The 25,796-nt window shown below is 37.9% G+C and overlaps 2 protein-coding genes across 2 annotated transcripts in view; one reads left to right on the top strand and one right to left on the bottom strand.

The window, feature by feature from the left end:
• Positions 1-22,800, top strand: part of Drgx (Dorsal root ganglia homeobox) — a 68,547-nt gene extending 45,747 nt beyond the window's left edge. Inside the window, exons 9-10 of the mRNA XM_076124653.1 lie at positions 19,893-20,038; positions 20,404-22,800. Of these exons, the coding sequence (XP_075980768.1) occupies positions 19,893-20,038; positions 20,404-20,642 (385 nt within the window). The 3' untranslated portion in view covers positions 20,643-22,800. The remainder of the gene's footprint in view (positions 1-19,892; positions 20,039-20,403) is intronic.
• Positions 22,801-24,750: 1,950 nt separating this feature from the next.
• Positions 24,751-25,796, bottom strand: part of cutlet (chromosome transmission fidelity protein 18 homolog) — a 31,212-nt gene continuing 30,166 nt past the window's right edge. The window contains exon 16 of the mRNA XM_076124432.1: positions 24,751-25,402. Coding sequence (XP_075980547.1) covers positions 25,299-25,402 — 104 coding nt within the window. The 3' untranslated portion in view covers positions 24,751-25,298. The remainder of the gene's footprint in view (positions 25,403-25,796) is intronic.

Raw genomic sequence — 25,796 nt, 5'->3', positions numbered from 1 at the left:
ACAAATAAGCTCCACACGACGCATCACTGAGTGCGGGGAGCATGAAATGAGCTCATTTCTATTCCACGCGCAAACAAATTCATAACTCGCCGAAACTCATAAAATCATCCGCGAAACACACTTTTATTAAACGAAAACAGAGCTAACGCGGTGGGCGCATAAGTTAACATAACATTCCATTCCTTGTTAAAAGATAAATTAGAGCGGGCGCGTCCGGCGTGGAAATGTATTCGGCGAGCCAATCTCGCGCTCCCCGGGGCTGCCTCGTAATTGCTTAAGAGAAAAATCCAAATGAGAAATGAAAAGGGATTCCCTTTTCAGAGGAAAAATTATATAATTGAATATCTTTTCGTAAGTATTATGAGGTATAAAATATGATAATTGAGTTTTTGCTTACGGTGAGCGAGGCTGAGTGAGCCGCGCAGCGCCGCGCCGCGCGTCTCCGCTTATTACTGCGTACAACTCGGATCATCTGCGACTCTGCTCTGCTTTTATAAATCAACAAATTGTGTTTGTGTCACTTACGTTTGAGACGTTCTACCTACTTACTGCCTACTTATCGTGTTAAAATTATACCAAATTCAAGTGACATTATCAAATGGATAAATGTTCGACGTATGATTCGAATTCTTCAATTACGTACTTTGCCCTTACAAGACCTTTAAGAAGCCTTAGTATAATATGTTTAATATGGATACGTACATAGGCTTTAAAAAAACTTTCTAACGTTCTTTTTGATCAACCAATATATCCTTAAACAGATTCCATCGACAGCCGAGGAACAGTGAAGTCAATCCAATCACTCGTTCCCTTACAATCAAACACTACAAAAAGGTGTTGATCAAATTGTCGTTGTTTGTGTTGTGATCGGTTGCAATCAGGGGGTAAGCAGGTTCTTATCTTATCTTAGGGGTGGGGGTGCCAGTTAATGCCTGGCTGACACTTCGACCATTCCTGATCCTTTGTGTCACCCCCTCCTTTGCTACTCTAGACGTTGGGGGGCAGGGCAAAACTTATCAGTTTTGCTATGCACCCCACCGGAAGCAGCCTGTAGTCTTCTGGTTTAGGGTAACCGCATCCTAGAAGATCCATTCTTTTCCTTCCTAAAGCATCACACTCGCACAGTATGTGTTTCATGGTTTCTGCTTCTTCATTGCAGTGCCTGCATTTGGGGTCATCTATGGCTCCTATTTTGTTTAACATGTAGTTCGTGCCGTAGTGTCCTGTGAAAGCACCAAGTATTTTCTTGATGCTGTCTTTGCTGAGGTTTATTAGGTTATTACTCCAGCTTTTGTTGACGTTATTTATGAACAGTTTCGAATGGGTTAGTCCAGATAAGGCTTTCCATTCTTTCAGATGCTGGTCCCTGGTGAAGTTGGTTATTGCCAGTTTGACTGTCGCATCAGGTAGTCCAATTATTGGTTCTGGACCTATTGGGAGTGATTCTGATCCTTTCCGTGCAAGTTCATCAGCTTTCTCATTCCCATCTATGCCCGCGTGGCCTGGTACCCAAACTAGCCTAACGTTGTTTGTACGACCTACCTTGTTCAGGTTCTTTATGCAATTCAGTACAAGTCCTGAATTGACCTTAAAACAGCAAAGAGCTTTAATAGCTGCTTGACTGTCGCTGAGTATATAAATGTCGCGATTTTTTATATCTCGTTTTATAATCTCTTGGGTGCATTCGATGATTGCGTGTACTTCTGCTTGGAAGACTGAAGCATATCTGCCTAGGCTAGTACTTATGCTGCAGTCCTCCGAGTGGACGCCTGCTCCTGTGCCGTTCTGCATTTTGGAGCCATCGGTGTACCATATCTGTCTCGATTTGGTTTGTGTGTAGAGACCTTGACTCCATTCTTCTCTCGTCGGAATCGTCATCTTAAAGTTTCTGTGAGTGACTAGTATTGTCTGTATTTTGTCAGAGTTCATATCTAGCATCTCTTTTAGATGAGGTTTTATGCCCATGTTTGTATGGTTGCACGTCATCATCTTCCTTGTCCCGAGGTTTGCATCTTTGAGTCTTTTCAACGCATTGATTGCCTCTCTTTGGACTGTAAGGTGCAATGGAGTGATTCCAAGTAAGGTTTCCATTGCTGCCGTTGGTGTTGTTCTGAAGGCACCTGTTATAGACATGCAGGCAACCCTTTGGATTGTGCTGAGCGCTTTCTTGCATGTCTCTTTATTGGTTCTTGGCCACCATACTACACTTCCATACTTGATGATGGGTAGGATCATCATTGTGTAGATCCAGTATAGTACCTTTGGTTGGAGTCCCCATGTTTTGCCATAGGCCCTCCTGAGCATGCCAAAAATTCTTAAGGATTTGTTGGTTATATGCTCCTGGTGTTTTTTCCAGGTCAGATCTTTGTCCAGTATGAGTCCTAAGTATTTGACCTGTGTCGACCATTGTAGTTCTTCTCCGGCCATCTTTAGGCTTTTGAAGTTTTTGAGGTCTCTTTTCCTAGTAAAGTACATCGCGGTGGTTTTACTAGGGTTGATGGATAGGTGGTTTTCTCTGCTCCATCTTTCTGCTATTTTGATCGCTTCTTGTGACAACTGCGAGACGATCGTCGGAATTTTTCCGTTGACCATAATGGCTAGGTCATCTGCGTAACCTACCGTGTAGAATGGCCCTGTGTTCAGTTCTTTCATTAGCGAATCGACCACTAGGCTCCACAGCAGAGGTGACAGCACCCCTCCCTGTGGGCAGCCTCTGGTTGTTTTGACGTGGATGGTATCGCCAGCTAACGTGGAACTGATAACTCGGTTTTGCAGCATTTTCCCGATCCATCTGCAGATGGTTGGGTTCACACCATGTTTTATAGCAGCATCTTGGATAGCTTCGAAGGTGGTTCTGTCGAAGGCCCCTTCTATATCTATAAAGGTGGCCACGCATATTTCTTTGCTTTCCAGTGCTGCCTCTGCTCGTTCTATCACTAGATGAAGAGCTGTTTCGGTCGATTTCCCTTGTTGATAAGCACATTGCCTAACATGGAGTGGATTGTTTCTTAAAGGTCCGTCTCTTATATGTTTGTCAATCAGCTTTTCGATCGTTTTAAGTAGAAACGATGTAAGGCTGATGGGTCGATATGACCTAACATCTTCGTAGTTTGTTTTTCCTGGTTTGGGCAGGTATACTACTTTCACTTTTGACCATAGTTTTGGTATATGGCCATAGGCTAGGCAAGCTCTGTAAATACGCACCAAGTGTGGTATTAACACATTGCTGCCTTTTTGTAGGAGTATGGGGTATATGCCATCTGGTCCTGGTGATTTGTAGGGCTTGAAGCTGTCAATTGCCCATTTCAGAAGGTTCCCATCTACTATTTTCCTGGCTGTGTTCCATTCAGCCCTTGACGTCTTGATGAGATTTACTTCGCTATGCGTTATATCTTCATCTGTCATTATGTTGATGATAGTTGAACCTGGGAAGTGTTCGGTAGCCATAATGCGTAGCGTTTCTTCCCCAGATTCTGTGAGTTTCCCGTCTTTGTTTTTGATACTGGTGAGCGGGCTCTCTTTGGCCAGCGATAGTGCTTTGGTCAGTCTCATGCTTTCTGGAAGCGAGCTTATTAGGCCGCAATGATCGGTCCAGGATTTGCGCTTGCTTTTCCTTACAGCTTTGTGATATTCAGTTAGCTTTTTTGAATAGTCACTGTAGTCATTTCGGGCCTTAGCTCTATTAAAGGCGATTCTGGTTTCACGTTTTAGAGCCTCTAGTTCCTTGTTCCACCAAGGGACTTTTTTGGGTTTAATTTCTTTTGCCGGGCAGTTATCCGTCCAGGCCTGTGTGATCGTTTTCGATAACCGGTCTGCTTCAAGTTCTATATCCAGGGTAGAATTGAGCTTGCACTTCGGGTCACCTAGCAAGATCTTTAGATCTTTGCTATAGTTAACCCAGTCCGTGTGTTTGGGATTCCTTCTGATCGCAGCTGTGTCTACGCGAGTCGTCCCATAGTTGAAGCATATATATCTATGATCTGAAAGCGAGATTTCATTTGATACATGCCAGTTAGCGATATGATTGCTAGCAGTGTTAGTGGCTAGGGTTATATCTATTACCTCACCTCTCCGCGCATTGACGAAGGTAGGGCTGTTTCCTCGGTTGAGTAATTGTAAAGGAGAACTTACCAGATATTCCAGTACTTTTTCTCCCCTTCTATTGGTGTCCGAGCTGCCCCAGATCACGTGGTGAGCATTTGCATCGCATCCAATAATGATGTCCATCTTGTGCTGGATGCTGTGGTTAACCAGACCTTCAAGTTGTGTTGGGATCGGGTTAGGTTCCTCATAGGGAAGGTAGACAGCGGCAGAGATGATAGTCTTGCTGCTATCTTTTCCCCCTGTGTTGATCTTGACTGCCGTCAGATCCCTGTAGCAGAAGTCGTGCAGAGGCCATGCATTTACGCCATTTCTGGTGTATATGCACGTTCTCATACCGTTATTAGAGTTTCTGGAGTTCCATATTGTTCCTCCAGTGTCGTCTAATCCTTTGATTTCCCCTTTATATATGTAGGGTTCTTGTATGAGGGCAATGTCGAATTTGCCTCCTTTTAGGGCTCGTGCCAGAAGGGCCGTAGCCGCCTTGTTGTGCTGTAGGTTAATTTGAACATACCTTAAACCCTCCATGTTGATGGTTGATTGGGGGCTCATTTTGGAGAAGGAGGTGGGGGGGGGGGCAACTATGCGTCGCCGCCCGCCTCGCTGTCGGGAGACGGTTCTAGGAGTGCGTCCTCCTCAAGCGCCAGGTTCCGCATTTCCCCAAAAAGGTCCTCAGTGCCAATGGTTGACACTGGGGATGGCGGGGCTCCGGGGGTCATGGGGCGCTGAGGTGGGTTCGCAGGCTCCGTCACTGCCGTTGAGGCGGGAGGGTCTCCTTCCTCAGGCGGCTCTCGTTGCTCCTCCCCTGAAGTACTGGCCACCGGGGAGGCATCTTCCAGCAGCTTAAATATGCTGAAGTCGATGCCGGTGGGTAGCCTGTAGTCCCGGGCTTTGATGAACTCGGCCGAGTCCTTGTCCATCATGACGATTCTGCGCACGGTGAACTCGTCATTTTGGGTGTCGATGACTCGCCACTCCTGTGTTTTCAGGCCCGGGTTCATCTTCTCCACCAGCATCAGCACCCGCCTGTTGTCCTTTTCGGACGCGGCGCGCGATTTCCAGGCCATTTTGACCGGCTTCGGTAGGTCTTTTGCTGCCACTACCCTTATAGTTTTGTCCTCACCTACCTTTGAGCCGGTGAGCTCCTTCAACCATTTCGCTGAGGTCTCATCGGCGCAGGTGAAGAACAGTGCCCCGGACACGATGTTGCCCATGTTGACGAGGGGCGGCGGACCGGTCATTGCCATCAGCCGGTCGAACATCAGGTCCTGCACTTTGTGTCCTTCCTTGATGGTCATCTTCCTTTCAGGATACCCTTCAAGGATGACCGCCATCCTGAGGCTGGCTGCAACGACGTCTCGGTAGGAGCCCTGGGTTTTTGGCTTTTTGGCCTCCCGGGCTTGCTCTAGTGACCCGTCGCTTACCTCTCTTGCACGTTTGGTAGGTGCATCGCTGCTGCTCTGGAGCGCCTGCAGCTTCCTCAGCCGACGATTACGCCTTTGTGCTGAAGCGCTAGGACCCTCCTGCGTGCCTCTGGGTTTGGTATTGGGGTCAGAGGTCGGTGGCCCACGGGGGCCCCTAGAGGCCACCCCGGTCCTTCCGCTCTGGAAACTCCCGCCACTGCTCCCTGGGGCACTTTCGTACGCCGGAGGTTGGGTCGCCTTGTCGACACCGTTCGGGCCTGTTGTGGCCCGTTCGGTTTGCCTTTCGGGCTTCCCCTCCGCTCTTGACCCAACTTTGGGGTTGGCTTTGGCTCCAGCTTGTCGTGGCAGCCCACAGGTTCTCTTGCGAGACACCTCGGTCCAGCAACACGAGTCGCTTTCGCCTCCGCTGACGCCCTCAGTTGGCTTTGCGCTTAGCGCATTAGGTGCTTTCGCACTGGATTGGGTTTGGTTATTTAGATTATCCATACCTTTGTTTGATTTTGATTCGTCAGTCCGGCTCCTCACCCTCCTCGGAGCCCTCATGTGGGGATGCTTTATAGCACCAAGGCTACCGGACCGATATAGCTCCCCGAAGTGCGTCGCCGACGAGACTAAACGGTGCAAAAACAACTCACCTGTTACCACAACCTGCGAGAGGTTCTGCTCCGCCGTCTGCCGACTCCATCACTCCAGGAAACTCGCCAGCAACCGTCTGACCGGATGCTTCAGCCGCTTGATCGCAGGTGGCTAGCCCTTGACCGCCCGTGTCGGAGGAAATCCAGACCAAAGAGGCGTGTTGCCTCCTGCCAGCCGCAGCTGACATTCAGCTCAACCCCCAGGATTCTTTCATCCACTCCTTACGGGTTCCCGCGCACGGCACAAACACGCAGGAGGTCAATTCTGTCCACCATCTTGACTGTAAGATGATGAACTCGCAAAGGTGTGACCTCAGCATCCTTGCGATAGGCGCCCAGTAGTTTCGGTTATATCCATTTCTGAGGGAACTGGACCAATAACAGGGCAAGCAACCACGGGAAGGATAACTACTGGACTTGCCTTAGGGATCTTCACGACTGTTGCGCTCTCCCCTAAGACCTCGCTCTCACAGTGCTTCTGATGGAGGCACTATGAGGGGTTTGTACTTATGCTACCATGCGTCTGTGCAGGCAAGCGTGTGAAAAGCAAGCGAGAAGCATGTCGTGATTATTCAAACTGCAAAAGCATATGCACATCCCCGCCCCTTAGTTAGGCTTACCCCCCTGGGTAAGCAGGTTAGTTTGTGACAAGAAGCGTGACTTGATTCCTTATGCGCCCCTCTACTACGTTAGGGGGTGGATTGGTAACTGGTAACTGATAAACTCCCAATGTTGGTTTTAGATTATAAAAATGTATTTTGTAGCTTTGTGTGATTAGAGAACTAAGAATCGGATTGATGTTAGGTATATGACAAGGATTAACATATGGAGGTCCAAAATAATGCTTAGTTAGGAACTTTTAAAACATGGCCGTCGGCGTTGCTGGACATTTATTGTAGACAAGAATACACAGACAAATCGAGACCAAAGAAATATATCAGCCTTCTTTCAAGTAAAAAAGGTCGTATTCAGTACTTTGCTGCTAAATCTCGTAAATAACTTCGAAAAAAACACAATAAATCTATCTAGGTAAGTTTTTTTTCATATAATAGGGCGGGGCGAGCACCCCAATAACGTTTATAACACGGAACCCGTGTAAATAACGGATAACGCTCACAGGTATATGGAAGGAGCAATTTCACTCATGAATAATGGAATACAGTCCGCCCAGTAAACGTGTTACGATTTTTCATAATAGTCCCCTTTTGATGTAAGAGGGAACGGTATAATTCAAGTTTCATGTGATGCTGTTTAGTTTTATATAGCCTCTTTGAATAAATCGTTGGAGTTATAACTTGTAGTTTGTGTTATGTATATTGTTAGGTGATTGATGGTATGGGAGTGTGTGTTTCTTTTTAGTTTAAGTATCTAGGATTAAATAGCTTATAGCGATGTAATAGGGTTGTGTGGTATTTATTGAAGTAAGTACAGTTAAATTTGGTTTTGATATAAAATTATGCATTTTATGAATATTTTTCTCAGTTCATCTAATAATTAATTTGCGCCTTTATCTTCAGTTTGATTGTTAGTGTGCCTATTATACAACTTACTAGCAGAATATCTATCAAACCTAGAGTAATAATACAGTTTCATACTTTTCACTCTTTGACATAGTTGATTTAAAATAATTAAAAGACCAAACAGAAAACGCCTTATCTCAATAAAGGCATAATCATAATAAAATTTATAACATTAATAAGCTATCATAAGTCACGATAATTAACAAACATAATTAAAAATTATGTTAAACACCCGCACGGCAATGCTTAGTTTCGAAGTCAGCTAAAATACCATCTAATTGTAGGGAACCCTTTCAGTCGCGCACTAATTAATGCAATTTAAACGCGTAATTAGAGGGCACACGTGTGACGGGGAATAGTGATGGGACATACGGTTGGTTTTGACAACCACGGGTAACTATAGACTTGTGGCTGACAAGTTAATTAAAAAAAAATTGCATCCTTTATTTGACATCCATTCTTTCGTACTAAGATCATGAATAGAAAGTCTATCTTTAACTCAAAATGTATCTAAATACTGTAAATGCGAAAGTCAGTTTTTCTGTTATGTTTTTACAGTCAAACCGCAAAATTTTGTTAAAACTTAGAATAGATGCAGTTGAAGATTTAAGAAAATGCAAAGGCTACTTTGTTCAAAAAGCAAATCCTGAAGGTTTTAAATAGGGTAGGAAATGTTGTACGCAAACATCTATTCAGTTTGACAATATAATCTGCCGTTTATGATATTATTCGTAGGGAAAGCAAACAAAATGAAGACGTATAAGGTCGTAACACAAGCTATGAATCATATTCAGCCATAGTTTACGTATGTACATTAGAAATTAACACTCGGTACAATAAAGCGATGGAACGATACATCGCTGACGTCCGCGCGAATCATAATGCATTAGTTCTAAGTGACTAGATGTGCATTTTATTAAACCTAATTTTACGATCGCTCTTAGTAATGTGTGCTATTATTATGTAGGTACTAGTTTCTACCAGCTACTATGTCGGCGTGGAAATATTTCTCTAGAAAGTATGATAACGTGTTAATCTAGGCTATAAAGTACATGTGTGCCCAAAATTACAAAAATCTATTGAGTCGTTTTTGCATGAAACAATGGCGAACATTCATACAAACTGTAAGATTTATAATATTCGTAGGAAGCAATATTATAAAGAAGGTCTACAGTTATGTGCCATAAAGAAACTAAATTATAGAGTTATTTTAATAAAGGAAGTAAGGACTTGTTCGAGAATATTCTAGAAATATGATTTTAATGAAAACATGACAATGTGGTAGAAATTAATTGTATTTAAGTGCTGTTAAGACCAACAATGCAATTTGTTGTCTTGTTGATGGACATTTCAATTACTAATGTAATCAAAAATACACATATGTATATATTTCTCTAATATTTTTTCTTCAACTCAAAATTTTTATACAACTTTCGTTTACTTCAAATGCAGGACATACCATTGAGTGTAATAGACAGATGAGCAAGAGCCCAGACAGGACACAGACGCACAAATCATAGGTCAAAACAATTTTGTTTTAAATACAAAAATCTCAAGTTAAACCTTTGTCCCGGATTATTAAAACCCCGCGATAAAGCGCATCACTACGTCATCGTCACTTGTCAGCAGCGAGTGGCATCAACTCGCGTCGACTCATACACAATATTTCCCGCTCAACGGCATCAAACACATTAATTTATGCCTTTTTTACGCAATAACGTTTAATTGGACTTAATTTATCACTTTTAATTTTTCTAATTTGATAACACGATGTTTATTCATTGAAATTTATGACGCGAGGTTTCTGTCTCAATTTAAATGCGTCATTTGAATGAATGTGTTGAACGATGAACGATGAACGAGGAACGATCGCAACTCTCACAAAATAACCATTATTAGATTAATATCGTTTGAATTGAGCTTTATTTGGTTATTAGTTATAGTTAACCTTATTGGGTGGTGCAGCAGTTTCGTGGAAGTCAAATGAGCTATGATCAATTTAATTTTGTAAGAATTTTGAGTTCTCCGAATCAAATGTGTTTGAGATTTTCTTATCCATATCACTAAGCGGAGTTATGGTTTCGTTTACATAGATACATAGAAATTATCACTTGTTAAAGTTGTTATTGTAAAAGTTAATCTAAAATGATCACTTGTAAAAATTTAAAGTATCACCAAATATTAGGTATTTTTTGCCAAGAAATTGCGAATGTTCGCATATTATTGATAAAATTAGCGAAAGTGAATATTTTGTTAAGGTTTCACTATTATTCATCAGTCACGTCGTAATGTAATATGGTAAAATCATCATTAAAATTGTAAAACTTTTTGAAATATCAGTATCCGAGCATCTATCTCACAATATCGATTTTACATCCAAAAAAGCACAATACTAATGAATTTTTCAAAATCACATATCCTTATTGTTGGTAAAGCTCTTACCGAACGGCTTATGGGCTCTATTGAGGGTAGGTCGGGGTTTTTTAAACCACTGTAAGCAGTTTAAAGTCCGCCGGGAGAAGATGCATTAGCGGCAAGGCGGTGGGCTCAGACAAATGTTATTATTTGTATCTGAAGGATTAACGGAAAAAGGATATTCCAAGTTGAATATTTTTGATATAAAAGTGTAATAGAATATTTGATATTTGCTTTATTTTATTATATTAACGCTTTTTGAAGTTCAAGAACTCTTCTTGTTAAGTGTAGGATCTACATTTGTGTTATTTGTCTTGTGAAGTCTAATATTAAGTTCTACACTAAAAATATAAAAACAGAGTAAACGACGGTATCAATTCATAAACTAACCTGGCATGGGCACTAATAATAAAGCGTGTTTTAACCGCTAAGTTCAGAAACTACGGATTCGAATTGACAAAATATTTTTGTGTTGAATAGTTTATTTATTGAGATGGCTATTGGCTATTTAACATGATACCATGACCAATCGTTGTGAAACTGCAATAAAAAATGTTGTGGAAACGGAAAACCTAAAGTCCATGCGAAGTAAGTCGCCGGCGGAGACTAGTGAATCTATAAAACTAGATGATATATTGAGAAAAAAACACATTAATTATAAAAAAACATGTCCCCAACGCGTACTTGACCAGCGTGGTGGACTCAAGGCCTAACCCTCACTACGGGAGGAGACCCTTGCCCAGCAGTGGGACATTGACGTGTTCGTCCGCGTGGTTTGTGACTTAGATCAGGATTTTCATAGAAACTTTCATCTCCTATTTTCTCCTTGGGAGTGAAATTGATCAAAATCCTATCTTAGCGGATGCATAAGTCATAACATCTACCTGCATGCTCAATAACAACCCGATCTGTCTTGTGGTTTGGGCTGAGCCTTGATTGATCACTATGTCAGTCAGTCAACTTTGATTTATATTTATTTAGATTCCTAGCCAATACTTATAAAACAAAACACATAATTTATCATTAATTGTCAGATTTTTTCATCATTTTCTTAATCCCTCGCCCTCAACCCTTATGGGTGTTATTGACTCGTGATATGACCTGCGGCGTAGGGTTGGTTTGTAACAACTGTTGCAATCAGCCGACCTCACACCCCGTCGGCTTGCATTAGCCACACTTGATGCGACTTTAAAAATGATTGGTTCATATTTTATATTTGATGTGGTTTTTAGAGGCGATAATTGGAAATCATTTTGAGCATAGCTTTTGAATGATGTAGTGGGTTAAATAATATGGTTTACATGACAATAAGATTAGGTACTTTGAGAATAATATCCTTTTCGATTTGTTGTGTATCAAAGATAAAGACTCTATATAACAATGTCTCTACTAAATGTTTGTTTCTTAGCCCGAAGCCACTTTGTTCGCTAATGAAATAATATTTAAGTTCATCACTTAAGTTAAACGTTTGCAATATCTAGTTATTAAAATAGCGCGTAATATCTTCTTATCAAACTGCTAATCAACTTAAAAGAATTTAGAGAAAAGCTTTCTTATAAGATTTCCTTTTACAGGAACACGATTAAGTATGACATATCTTCTAAGACCATTCAAGTAACGTTGCAATTTGCCTAAAACGTGACAGCAGAACTTTCACCTTCAGTACTTTCATCATGCAGAAACTCTACTCAGCTGATTTACACGAGACATGGAAAATAAAACGAATAAAACAAAACACGAGAAACTTGTATATTTATAAGGTCGCGAACACATTACTAGATTACCCGACCACTATACCCCGCATTTTACCCCACCTTACCCCGCATAGTGTACCCTTGGTGTAATTCCGCAAATGGTTGTAACACGAAACCGGCCGGTTTTAAAATTGAAATTTATATGCGCGCATTATACATGAGGTTGGATTATGGTGAATTCAAAGAAAATGATCGCGGACCCGAGACAGACCCACGAGACATAGTTCGTGAAGGGAATAAATGTGAACTTTGTACTCTATTTCTAGATTACATGACTTAGATGTCTTTGACGCTTTTTGTACGGTCTTTTTTTAAACTAGAAACTTGTAGCGTGCGTTTTTGGTATGTGCCTAGTCTGTGATGGGTTTTAGTTGACTTCAGTTGCTGTAATATGTATGAAAGATTACTTATAAAAACATATTTCAAATGATTGTCAAGTTAGTGCTTAACATATAACACTTTAAGCCCCGGTTTTAAGCACATTGAAGTCATCTTTAGTCTATGTAAATAATATTCACAAAACTAAGAACTTAATCTTGGTTTTCAGCCGATAGATTAGGCGTAAGATTATTATAATTTATTTATAAAAGACCATTACTAACAAAACAGATTGTTGAACAAATTCAACAAATTTAAAATACATGGCGTTATTTAAAAACGCGGAGTTGGTGGCTTGTTGTAATATCTTGAGAGGGAGAGACGATTACAGCTATTAAATATGCATTAACGAATTTTTCTCCTTAAAAGCTGAAAAAATGGCGTAAAGAGAAAATTGGCAATTAGACCCTCCTCCCCGAGCCGCGATCCACCCGCCCACCTTGCGAAGAATTAAATTTTCTCCTTAAAGATATACACAAATTGAGTGTTAGGACGTTTTAATATTTTCCTTTTGCGAGTAACGCTGTAAATTAGCTAATTTAAATGTATACCGGTTTGTGTGGTTACACTGTTTCAGAACCATGTAAGTGAACTTTTGCTTTTGCTGAGTTTATTTTAGTGTCTAGGCGTGTAGATGTATGATGCTTTGTTGGTTATGTTTTGGTACATGCTTATTGCTTATATCTGTCTTTATGCATTAAGTATTGAATTTGATGTCGATTTCTTTCGTGTAGACATTAACATTATTGTCGTGGGTTAGACGTATTAATTTTTAATTAAATGGAGAAAACAAATTATAGGTAATATCTTAATCTAAACAAACTGAAAGCCACGTACAAAATAATAAATGAAATTCTAAATACCAAGCTAGAATACCTACTTACATTATTTTTTCTGAACACACAACAAGCATAGATTCATACACCGACGATCAAACTACAATAAAAGCAGTTGGAAAAGAAAGCAGATACGTTGTTATGAAACAAAGCGTTCGTGTTTCGCAACATTATTTGATTGTCTGATGCCTTTGATATTCAGTATCATGAAATGCCTGACGTATACCCATGAATAAATGATCAAAATATAGTCGACTATAACCAAATACACACTTGCCACCCGCTCACCGTTGCACAAATGAAAATTAATTATGCAACATGATAAATTGACAGTAATTACGTGTTACGGCGACGACTGCCGTAATGCCGGGCTGTCGTGGCCTTATGCCGCACTTTGCCGCGGATTGCCGCCTCTATGCCGCAGTCTGGCGACATTTTGAACTGTATTGTGTTAGGTTCCGTTAATATGTTGGGGAATTTTAGTGTGTTTAGACTTGTAGACTAGAGCTAAATGTTGTTTCTTTCGCTGTTAGATTTAGTTTTTAGTGAAAAGTTTCAAAACTCATTAGAGACCTATCGGTATGGATAATAGGTTAAAAACAGGTGTATCATACTTTTCTACAACACATATGTACCTTATTGTATATAGCGTACGAGTATATGGGTATTATTCTTTAGTTTCTTATTTTTATCCGTCTGCGCGACGAAAAGGAAGAGTCATAATTGGATTCAACACTTTCATCTAAGAATTTAAAATGATAGTGGACTATACAACAGAAAAAATAGTGAAAGATATTTGGCATTGAACCAAAGACATTTCAGAACAAACACACCCTTTTCTTCATATTATAACGCTTACAAACTCAGTCTATATAAACACAAGATATAATATCGTGTATACAAAGTTACATAGTTAGAGGGGCTGTAGTGTCGCTATAATCAGTTAATTGCATGAATAATTGAGCGGCGTCATTAGCCGGCAGCCGACCGCGCCTCCGCTACTACTAAATATAGGTTAAATACTAATACATAAATGTTTGGACAAATACTCAAATACTCTTGAGTTTTGGTTTAATAAGAACTACGGTTTTTGTGTATTTGTGTGGGATAAAAACTGTGTCGTACGTTGTGAGTAACTGTTGTGATTTAAGTGTTCTACGGATCATGTTTGTACCTCAGGGTCTATCTGGGTCTCTCCATCTACTGTATAAAACCTTAGATGTCGATAGGTACTCACGTTGCCTGTCTTATCTGTTCTTTTCTTGCTTAATATTCCTTCAAAGTACCTATATTATTTATAATAAAGTAGAAGCAAAGGCGTTTTTATAAAGAAATAAATATTGAGTCCATCCTTACTCTACGTGGTAATTCGGAATAGCCTAATAGTTAACCTAACTAGTTTGCCTAACCATTACATAAGATTATTCCTATGTCTATGAGTCAAATATCGATATTTAAAACTTCCATCCACATTCGAACCGAAAGAGAAAATATTGAAAGAGTAAGCTTCTGTTACGCCATTTCTGAATAAGTATCAGATACCTTATCAAGTGGAAAACCGACAGCATTCTGCAACGTTATTTTTAAGATAAGTTATTGGACCATTATTCGCGGGTTATGAAACTAGTCCCAATGTTAATTTCTTATTGAAACACAGATCAAATTTCACAATGAACATAACTATACATAATTAACCAACTCAAATACATAATTAGTATCCTTAGTACCTTCGTTTTAATTACAGCACCTCACCAATCACAAACGGGCAGACAACGCCGGCGCAAACACCTAGCTACGAATAACTAGTTAATATCGTTTATGAATAATATATACCACTCAATTTCACCAAGGGCGTCTTAATCAAAACATTAACATTATTAAAACTAATTATAATTCTCTTTGTTGAGAATATTCTGCCTTGAATATTCATATTATAGACTAGTAGACATTTTGAAAATGTCCCCGAGTCTCCCCAAAATCAATTAATATCGTCCCGGTTCGTTACCCGCCCGTAACTTGACCCCTGCTTATGAAATGTAATTTAGGCTGCAAGGAGAATCCTTGATATTGTACAGTGAAAAGATTTCTGTGCGGATTAAAAGATTCGAGATGCTATTTTATTTGTGTTTGGTTTTTGAGGATGCGAGAACTACGTTAGTATGAAAGGCTAAGAATCCTTTAGAGCTTGGGATTACAAAATATATTATGGACACAACAGACAAAATCATGTTATTTCATTTCGAGTCGATATTTCTTTTGTCTGATATGTTTAGTACGAATTCGCAGATGTTCTTAATAGATACATTTGTGATGAACTAGAGGAGGGTCGCTAGCCTATGCGGTATTATGAGTCTTCAGCTACCAACATACCATATTTCATCATAATCGGATCAGTAGATTTTGCGTGAAAGAGTAACAAACATATTTTTTGCTGTGTAAATTTTTCAGTATGTAACCAATTCGTCCGTCCATTCGTCTCCGCTTCGGTTTCTATCTGCACATCTTCCAAATTCATCTTATAAATGTTCAATTCAGTATCTTACATTCAATATGAACAGAGTAACAGACAATGCAGTGTCACAGAGTCCTTATACATAATGTAATTACATAAAGCCGCTGCAGTAAAGCCGGCGCACTAATAAATTCCTCAACGGCTTTCACAAACATGTTGACATCGTTTTGGTCACAATGCTATTAAAATGCTGCAATTTATTAACCACTGGTGTTGGAAAAAGACTTGCCCTCTTATTCATAAACACACCATAAACCTATTTTAGTTACAAAAGTACTAAAATATGTTTTCTCTTCTTCATTTCGCTTAGGAGGGAAAGAAACAAAACTCTTTATAAGGCTTTTATAAATTCATATATTTTTATGAATAGGAGGTTTGTATGTATGATTGTTATTTTATCTATATAAGTATGTACTTAGAAGTATATAAGTATGTTTGTCAGTTATTTGGTTACCGTAGTACAAGCTCTGCTTAGTTTGACAAGTGTGAGTTGTCCAATTATATTAAAATAATATCTTGCTTTATTTTTAAAGTATTTTAGTATTGTGTTTGTTGATGTTTTTTTGTTACTACGAAAGCAGTATTTTTCGTTTTAAACATACATTTCACATACATTAGCATTAATCGCTTTATTTATTTAATAGCTAAACTAACTAAAATCCTTTCAGTAGTATCGCGAAAATAGAGCGGAGTTTTGTTTAAACAACAGACAACCTCAAAAACATTTCAATTCTCCTCAAGTCCCCTAAAAAAACATTGAAATATTCAGAACGTTTCCCAAAAACCTAACACATTTCATTTAGTATTCTAAATCGATAGTGATGTATAGTGTCGGGATCACTAGTGTGAACAAGTGTACATCACTAAGAGCGTGTTAGTTCGGGCACAGGGCGACCCATCAATTATTAGCGACGGTAATGAACGCAAATCCTTTGATTCCATTGAACGAGTGCCAGAGGGAATTTGTGGGGCGAGGTACAAGAGATCGGCGGGTTGTGAGAGCGATCTGTTTATGCGGTATTTTTGATATACCTAGTGTTTTATAATAGTATCTTATGAACAAGAAGTGAAAAGGGCGTATAAATATTCGATTCTCTTGCAATTGATCAACGTTTCACAATCAAAACAATATAACTTTGACTTTTGTAAGTGTTATAAAGATTTATTTATTTATTGATGGTAATGTACAGAAATTTATTACAATAAAACTTAACTATAAGTAACTTTTAAAAACTAAACTAAACTAGAAATAATTTAAAAAAACAAAATATTTACATACTTACAATTATACAATATATTTACAATATAAAATATGGATACAAAAGGAGTGCGTCACGCGTCGTAGAATTTCTCCTCACCATCGTCGACTGGTAACGTACCCAGAATGCTGGCAGCATTGCCACGTTGGATGGCAATGCTAATTCTTTGACCAAAGTAAAGGCCAGCATTCTGGTCACGCGTAGCATCGACGAGACGCTTCGCAATCTCTCGGTAGAGACTACGAGCACTCGGGCCCCACGGTCCCAAGGTTTCAACCCCAAACGGCACAAATACGTAATTACCAATAATGTTACTATATTTGCATTAGAAAGAAATCATTACTTGCTTTAACGATTAAAAATATCATTATGAAGTTCTTGAAATAACGTTAAGTCTTTAACCCGCACTTAGCCATGTATTAGAGAGAGGTGCTGAGCTTTAAGCCCTGATAGAAGGCTTTACCCGTTTCCTTTTCGGGGGACACCCTAGCCTATCCGCAAGTTAGTTAATAGTTAAATTTACTTACTGATACTTATTCTAGATCTTTTATCATCTATTCAATAGCATTTGCAGAAGCAGTTGACATAAACATGACAGTTTGAATAGATAACCTACAGCTAAATGTACCTCAGAAAATGGACTTCAATCATACAATTGTTAAGCTTCTTTTATAAACCAACATACAAATGATATCTCCCGCTATCCGCTGTCGCTACGGCTTGTGTGTTACGCCTCAACCGTCGCGGTACATCAAGTATGCACTGAGGGAATGCGGGAGAGGCGCGACACCTCGGTCCGGCGTTCATTTCATTGTCTCCGTCCCTACAGCCGAGTACACCCGCGTTATTCTATATGTATACTGTGTTTGTTTATGATCTGATTTTACAGGACTTTTTGATATGTAATGTTTTTCTTTGTTGTGAAACGGTTTAAGGATGTAGAACAAAATTGTCTTGGAATATGTGCTAGAGTAGGGGATAGAAAATAAAAAGGTTCAGCCTGAACCTACAGCTTAAAGTTTTAGAAACAATACTACTGATAAATGTGGCTAATATTTCAATTACGAAAAACATTTAGATGAGTTTCAGGTCACCTAATATGTATCCGTGAAAATTACAAATACGCTAGATTATTTCGAAGCTCCTTGCATCATTTTACTGAATATATTGCACATTAATTCAAGGTTTCTAATATCCATACGCTTAAAGTTTTAATACTGAACCAATTTAACAAATCCCATTTTCTTAAAAACCTCACAATCGTACTATCAAAGAGAAAATTCAAATAGCATTTTTATACAAATCGCAGGATCGTTATTCCATTTCAATATAAGCACCTAAGGCAGTGTCACATCCCTCCACTCTCCGATATTCGACGCCGCTCGACTGGCCACAAACGACTTTTATGTTTCAAAGACATCAAACGTACAGTCAGAAGCAAAAATATATTTATGCCAGTAAACCTAACTCATGTTTAAATGCATCACACATAATTATGTAAAGTCAGAAGCAAAAATATATTTATGACAGAAACACAAACCTTACTAAAATTATTATTTTGACTGCCTCCGTGGCGCAGTGGTTTAGGTCGCCACGCCGATACCACTGCAACGGGAGGTCGTGGGTTCGATTCCCACACGGAGCAATTATTTGTGCGATCCACAAATAATTGCTTCGGGTCTGGTTGTGCTTTGTGTCCGTTGCTTGTATGTTTGTAAAAGTCCCCGCGACACAAGAGCAATACTTAGAGCGGGAGTTGACTTTAAAAAAAAAAAAAAGAATTATAGCCAAAGTCTGTCTAAGTTTCTCAGGCACTAACCTGTAACCAATAACCTGTTTAAACATAGGTTGCTACTATCAATCAATCAGCCTAGCCTTTCTTCCAACTAACTATGTTGGAGTCGGCTTCCAGTCTCACCGGATGCAGCTGAAAATCAGTATTTTAATTGAAGCGACCGCCTATCGGAACTCCATAATATAAAATATACACAAACGTTAAGTACAATAAAGTCAAAAAATCTTGGTTGGAGCCACGGTCATTAGCTAGTGTGTTTTTTAACACTAGCATGCCTAAAATGACTGCGATTTATTGACTTTAGAATAAATTTAAACTATTATTTAATTTATCATCATAGTGACTTTTACTAAATTTGATATAAACTTTAAAAAGGGACATTTCGTTCTTATTATGATTGCATGTGTTGCCCATAAACATTTTTATATTGAAAATTGAAACTTTTATTAAATCATATGTAAATAACGTTTGTTTGCAAATAAAAGTTCTGCAGAGAAAATTATACGTTTTCATTTTATTTGAGTTGTTCAAACTAGTTTGAGTAAATGGTTTGAGTTTATATGGTTTTAATGAATTTGTTTAATTTTCTTCCAGTTTTTTGTTTTATATTTTCTGCTGTTAGTAATTAGCGCTATACTTAAACATGTTTGTTGTCAAGTTCAAGAAGGTACCGTAAAAGTACACTTAACGATGGTTTATTAAAACATACAACTTTTTTGTTTCATGTTGATGATATTATATGTACAATAATAACGACGAAACGGACGGTCTGTCCATCAATCACATAATATCATCAATCTATATTTACTTTACTCTTTGCATCAATCGCTTAGCGTTTCTTCAAACTACATTCTTCGGTGTCGCCATATTGACTACTAGCTGACCCGCGCAACTTCGCTTGCGTCACATAAGAGAGAATGGGTCAAAATTTTCCCCGTTTCTGTAACATTTTTCACTGGTACTCTGCTCCTATTGGACGTAGCGTGATGATATATAGCCTTCGATAAATGGACTATCCAAAACTGAAAGAATTTTTCAAATCGAACCAGCAGTTCCTGAGATTAGCGCGTTCAAACAAACAAACAAACAAACGATCAAACAAACTCTTCAGCTTTATATTTATATTAGTATAGATTACTCCTGACTAGACAACTGAGAACAATTATTGATGGCATGACAATTTGAGCAGCTTGAACTAAATATTACTCCTAAAGAAAAACGAAAGAAACGCCTGTATTTCTAACAAGATTGTCTTTGTTGCAGCAGTGGTGCATTCCGCACATCGCCCGGCGGGACGGAGCCGCCGCCAGCGCCGCCGCCGCCGCTGTTCCTGCCTCCGCATCTGTCCCATCTGTCGCAGCATCTCAACCATCTCTCACAGCCCTTCTTCCCTCTCAAGGGAATGCATGGTAAGGACATTATTTAAATAATATTAAGGTATAAGCAAACAGGTAGAAAGTAGTTCTAAACGTATACATTGAAAGAAAAATACATAGAGCTAATGACAACACTATTACTCTACTACTCTTAAAATAAGAGAACCTTTACGTTGAAACGCGATTGAAATGAAATTTTAAATACGATCCTATTTAGAAAATTAGATTGTTTTACCAAAAAGGTTAGAAATAACAAACAAGAAAGTAAGAATGCAAAAAAGAATACAGGCAGAAAGAATAGATAAGTTATTTTTCTTATGTAAAATAATAGGGCGATACTCTGGAAATAAGGGATAAATATCTACTAATCGCAATACTAATATCCTGTTTCTCCACAGGTTGGGGCGCCCCATGTCCCTGTTGTCCTAAAGAGGAGGCCCGCTCCTCCAGCGTGGCGGAACTGCGTCGCAAAGCGCACGAGCACTCCGCGGCCCTCTTACACTCGCTCGCCAGCTTCCAGTCACGGGCGTTACTCCCGCTGCCGCTCCCGCTCCCGCTACCTCCTCTGCCGCTACTGTCGCACGACGCGCCCCCGCCGCCCACGTCTACGCACGAACCACCTAAACATCTGGATTAATATGTGAAATGAAGAGATGGATATGAGAAGTGTAGCATGTATCAAATAAATTGCAAGACTATATTATAAATATTTCCAAAACGATCTAAAGGCCTGTTTTCTCCCGTCTGTGTCAACAACCTTGTTTTAGCTTTCATGTCAAAACCTAGTGCCATCTTCCAAATCTAAGTCTCCATGTTAATCAGTGAACTAAGTTACTTGCATTAGGCCGATGTTCATGACCATAATTGACTTCAAAACCTTTCCCAATGTTGGCTAACTTGATATAATCTGTGATACAAATATAAGTTACACTTCGAATATCCAGTTTGATATGATCGCGGATTGTAAAACCATCATACATACTAAAACCGATTTCAAAGTAAATGACTAGCCATCTCCACTTTTATCATAAGGCTGAAATCGTGGGAGGGCAGACACTTAAAAGTCAGGTAACATAATCAAGAGGTCTCCAAATACATTGTTAGACAGACATGTAAATAATCATAAGAGATGGATATATCAAAGGTTGTTTTCAAGAAGGAACATCGTTGAAGGAACAAGTTGTATTATTTAAGTTAAAATGTTAATATTTATATCAACACTTTTTAGCTTTGATGCAAGTAAGAAAATGCTGATTTTGAATTATTTTCATTGAAAAAATATATTTTTGATTGTATTTTTTGTTATCCTGTGAACGTATGTGCCATAAATATTGAATAATCGTTGAATAAATGACTTTAGAACCTAGATGACAGTTAGGTTTTATAATAATAATATACCCAGGTATGTTTTCAAAGACTAAAGGTATGGACTCAAGGCCTAACCCCTCCCTCATTACGGGAGGAGACCCTTGCCCAGCAGTGGGACATTAATGGGTTAAATTTATTTAAATTTATTTATGTTTTCAAAAATAGTCGGTTACTTACGATTTTAAAAGTTATGCCGATACCCACAAAGCGTATGAAATCGGTCACAATTTGTGGTATACTAAGGCTGCCTGTCCACCGAAGCGGAGCGAGGCTGCGGTGCGGAGAAACGGATGAATACTAACCAATAAGAGTGCACAAAATCTCCTCTCCTCGTGAGTGGTTCTCTCCGATTGGTTAATATTTCTCCGTTTCTCCGCACCGCAGCCTTGCTCCGCTTCGGTGGACAGGCAGCCTTAGTGGTTTAACTAAATAATCATTAATTGCGGTCATGATAACCACAGAATTTTGTTTTTTTATTTATTTACTTAACTCTTAGCTGTCATCTGGGTTCTGCTGTATTTTAAAGACCGATTAAAATAGACTTATGTGCCAATATCATGTGCCATAATATTTTATTTCTTATTATTCGTTACACAATTATTAAGGGTGGCTGTATTTATTGATCAGTCATGATATTATGACTTTTCAATATCAAATTTTACCAAAATTTATCTAAGTTTTAAATTAAAACACAAATATTCTAATTTGTAAATAAAAAAACATCGCCATTGCAGTATTCGACCAAGCTGTGAATATAATTCTTTCTGTTTTTATTTTATTATAAATATGTGTAAATAATATTTAGAGTTAAAAGTTGGATGTTTGTCAGTTGCCTGTAGTACACAAATTGTATATACATAGAACACGGTTTTTAGTAGATAAGTATATATAAGTACACAAAAATATGATACCACTTGTTATATAATTAAGATAATATAAGTCACTACACTATTTTGTAATTATTTCAGTATTATACTTATGTTCTGTAACATATTAATTAGTTATTGCAATGTAGAAAAGTTTTTTACATTCCAAATATTAAATTATATAGAATCATATCGCCCCTGATGATATTTATCGCATAACTATTCGCAATAAAAAGACCCTTCCTTGACTATATTGTTCTACTAATTTTCAATGGATTCATATCAATTATTTGTTTTTTCAAAATTACCTGTAGATATTGTTTTATATAACATATTTAGTTAATAAATTAATCAACCTTTTCATACAAAATATTCGTACTCCCGAACAAATAGTGACACAATACTATAAGTTAGAGATGGCCCTTGCCGACCGTGTACATAAGAGTTGAGACGGTATATACACTGCACTATGCACGATACCAGGAATTGCTTGGCAAGGGCTTGTACATGGCGTTCTGTAGTACATTAGTTGTTTTAATTATGCGAAATATAATATTACGTAATGAGAAAGTGTATTTTATTTGAATATTTACCCGATACCCTATTATTGACCCTAACAACCCTAAGAAAGATGAATGTCTAACGGCCATTTTTTCATCATAAGTAACAGCCAAAGTCAAAAATGATAGTAAATTTGTTTCACAAATATGACTGTCATATTTATTTTACGCCTACACTTACTTACTGTTACTTTTGATGAAGAAACTGGCTGTTAAGAAGTTACAGTGAAGATACTGTCTCGATCTACATGTTATGCAAAAACCAAGAACACACGCCAATTTGATAATAGTGAATACAGAAAAAAATTGAGTTGTCTACTAATTCATCCTATCGTAAAAAAAATGGAAGCTGCTGGACATGTGGTTATTTCTTAATTAAATTAGAAAAAATAACAAAACCTTTCTAATCATGATCAAAGTACAAAGATTAGGAAAAATAAGAAAACTTCTATAAATATCAATCATATTATAATTAAAAGTAGAAATTGGCAAGAGTAAATAAAAAAAAACAGTACTTAAATAAAAATAAAACAATTGTCCTTAATCACTACGTCTGGACAGCGGCCGACATAGAGCTCTACTTATATTAATGATTAGGCCAACTGTTCATAGGGGGGTACCTTAATTAGTCGTATTTTTATACGCAAGCTAGTTACTAACACATAAGATGCGCTAAACGACATGTGTATTGAATGAAGCCATTACATAGTAACTTGTGGACGAAGTGGAGGTTCCAGCTCTCGACTTTTGCTGATCGGCGAGAGGCACCGCAGGTTGATAAAGCCTACAAGTACTGCAATGGCAATGAAACTGTACTACCGTTTCTCGTGTAATAAAGTCTATTATTTATGTATCAGTGAATGTTATGAGTGCTAGAAGAACTTTAACGTTTGTTCCAACATAAGAGATTTACTAAATACATCTACATTTCGTCATTTACGTATATTAGGTCGGGGAAAAAGTCTTTTCGCAGCATGTATGAACTTGTAATATTATCTCTTTGGCTTCAAGTATCACAAATGAGTACACGGTTCATTAGGTTTCTTTCAGTGAGCTCGTGAGGTACCCAAATATCGAGCTTATGTGTAGAGAAAAGATTTAATTACAATTTAATACATACTGTAATGCGAAAAGTCTTTTTCCCCGACATGTGTATTTTATTGCCGTATTTACCGTTACTTCGTTTTCCTAACAGATATTGAGAAACATTGTAAAATTTCCGATCCGGGAATCAAATAGAGGCCCTGTTAGAACAACTATGTCACCGCTTGGACCATTACGATGATTATACAAATGCTCACTTTATTCTCATCACTGCTTTCCCCATTAGCACTAAAGAACTTCCTTTCATTTTAACTTGGGTCTATATTTCTTAGCTGACGTGTCTTAGCACACAACTTAAGCAGTTAATCTTTGTATTTGACACTCAAACTTAGAGAATCGTAAATAACGGGCGATGTATTTATGAAACAAGTTTGTAATAAAGCTGCTTTTGTTGCAATTGTCTTAAGATATATCCAGATGGGATCCTGAAGGAGAAATTGTAAGTAATTAATTATATGCGACAGTTAGTCTGTAACTTTATATGGTGAGTGTGATATCAGGCCTTCGAAGTGGTATTAAGTTATTTTTACTAATAAAGTCTAATATTGTCAATAGTACTCAGATTTGTGTAAAATTACATTTAGATATATTACATATGTACATTCTACTAAATACAAGACTGAAAATTAAAGATATATTTTCACTTTTTAAACTTTTGCGTATAGCGGTAGTCTTTTTTTAAACCCGAGTCATTTTCTTCTAATTAAATTATGCATACCCAAGTCGATATTTTAATATAGTTAATCGACTGCCTTAATCTTTAGGCATCCCGAAGTAATAGGTCTCTTATACCGTACATTATTTTTCGAATCACAACAAAGGAAATAAATAAAACAAGTGATTACTTAAAACATTTTATTATCAATATTCTTAACAAACTATATACAAAGTAAAGCCACAAACTCATCGAACAACAAGGAGTTTTACTTACATAGATTTATGTTCAAACTTCACACCTCAGGTGGTAGGCAGACAAATAACTTTACGATTTATCGCTCAACTGTAGCAAATTATACATTATTTATCTATTTCACAAGATGGTTATTGAAATTGTAATTTTAATGTGTTGTTAATAAATAATGCATTAAAAATATGTATTAGTTTAATTGTATAGCGTTTTTAAAAACATTCTAAGAATTACATAGTTCTACATATTATATACTATCACGCTTTTTCTCATAGGGATAGACAAAGACAAGAGAACGCCATTGCAATGAATGCTACAAACTTATTTTGCTTCTATCACATACATATCATACATTGTTTAGTTATGAAAATAAATTAATACACGATTGTTTCTAAAACATTTCAACACAGTAGCTCTTAGACACTTCATGATAATTATTATTTAAAACATTTCATGATAGTTGTTATTATAGTAAACTAAAGAATAGTTTATAACAGATCTTTAGTCCGAACATTTCTTCTGACTGCATTGTTGAATCCTTCTTGATACTGGTAGAATACACTGCTTGATGATATCACGTCGGCCACCGCGTCTACAGACAAACAAATAATAAAAAAATCATATTTATTTATTTACAGCAAAAGTATAAAAAATCTTAGAAATACGCGAAGAACTCTTGAAATTTTTTAGAATATTTTGATATCTTTGCATTTATTCTTTGCGTAAATAGGTACGAAATTGTACTTTAAGTTTGCACCAAACATGACAAAGGATATTTATTTTCTAGAAAAGTTTCATTACGCTGAAAAACAATGTATTTTTCTACAAGCTTTTGGAACCGATCAACTGACAAACTAAACTAACTGCTTAGACTTATTATACCTATTTATTCTTAGTACTTACGATATAAGTTAAGTCAGACAAAGACATTATATAATATAAAGGCATAACAATCGCGGCTACAACGGTTATGTTTAGTTAATTAC

Source organism: Anticarsia gemmatalis, chromosome 16 (genome assembly GCF_050436995.1).
Source record: "Anticarsia gemmatalis isolate Benzon Research Colony breed Stoneville strain chromosome 16, ilAntGemm2 primary, whole genome shotgun sequence".
Classification (NCBI taxonomy): Eukaryota; Metazoa; Arthropoda; class Insecta; order Lepidoptera; family Erebidae; genus Anticarsia; species Anticarsia gemmatalis.
The sequence above is the reverse complement of the archived record's forward strand: the minus strand, read 5'-3'. Positions and strand labels throughout refer to the sequence as shown.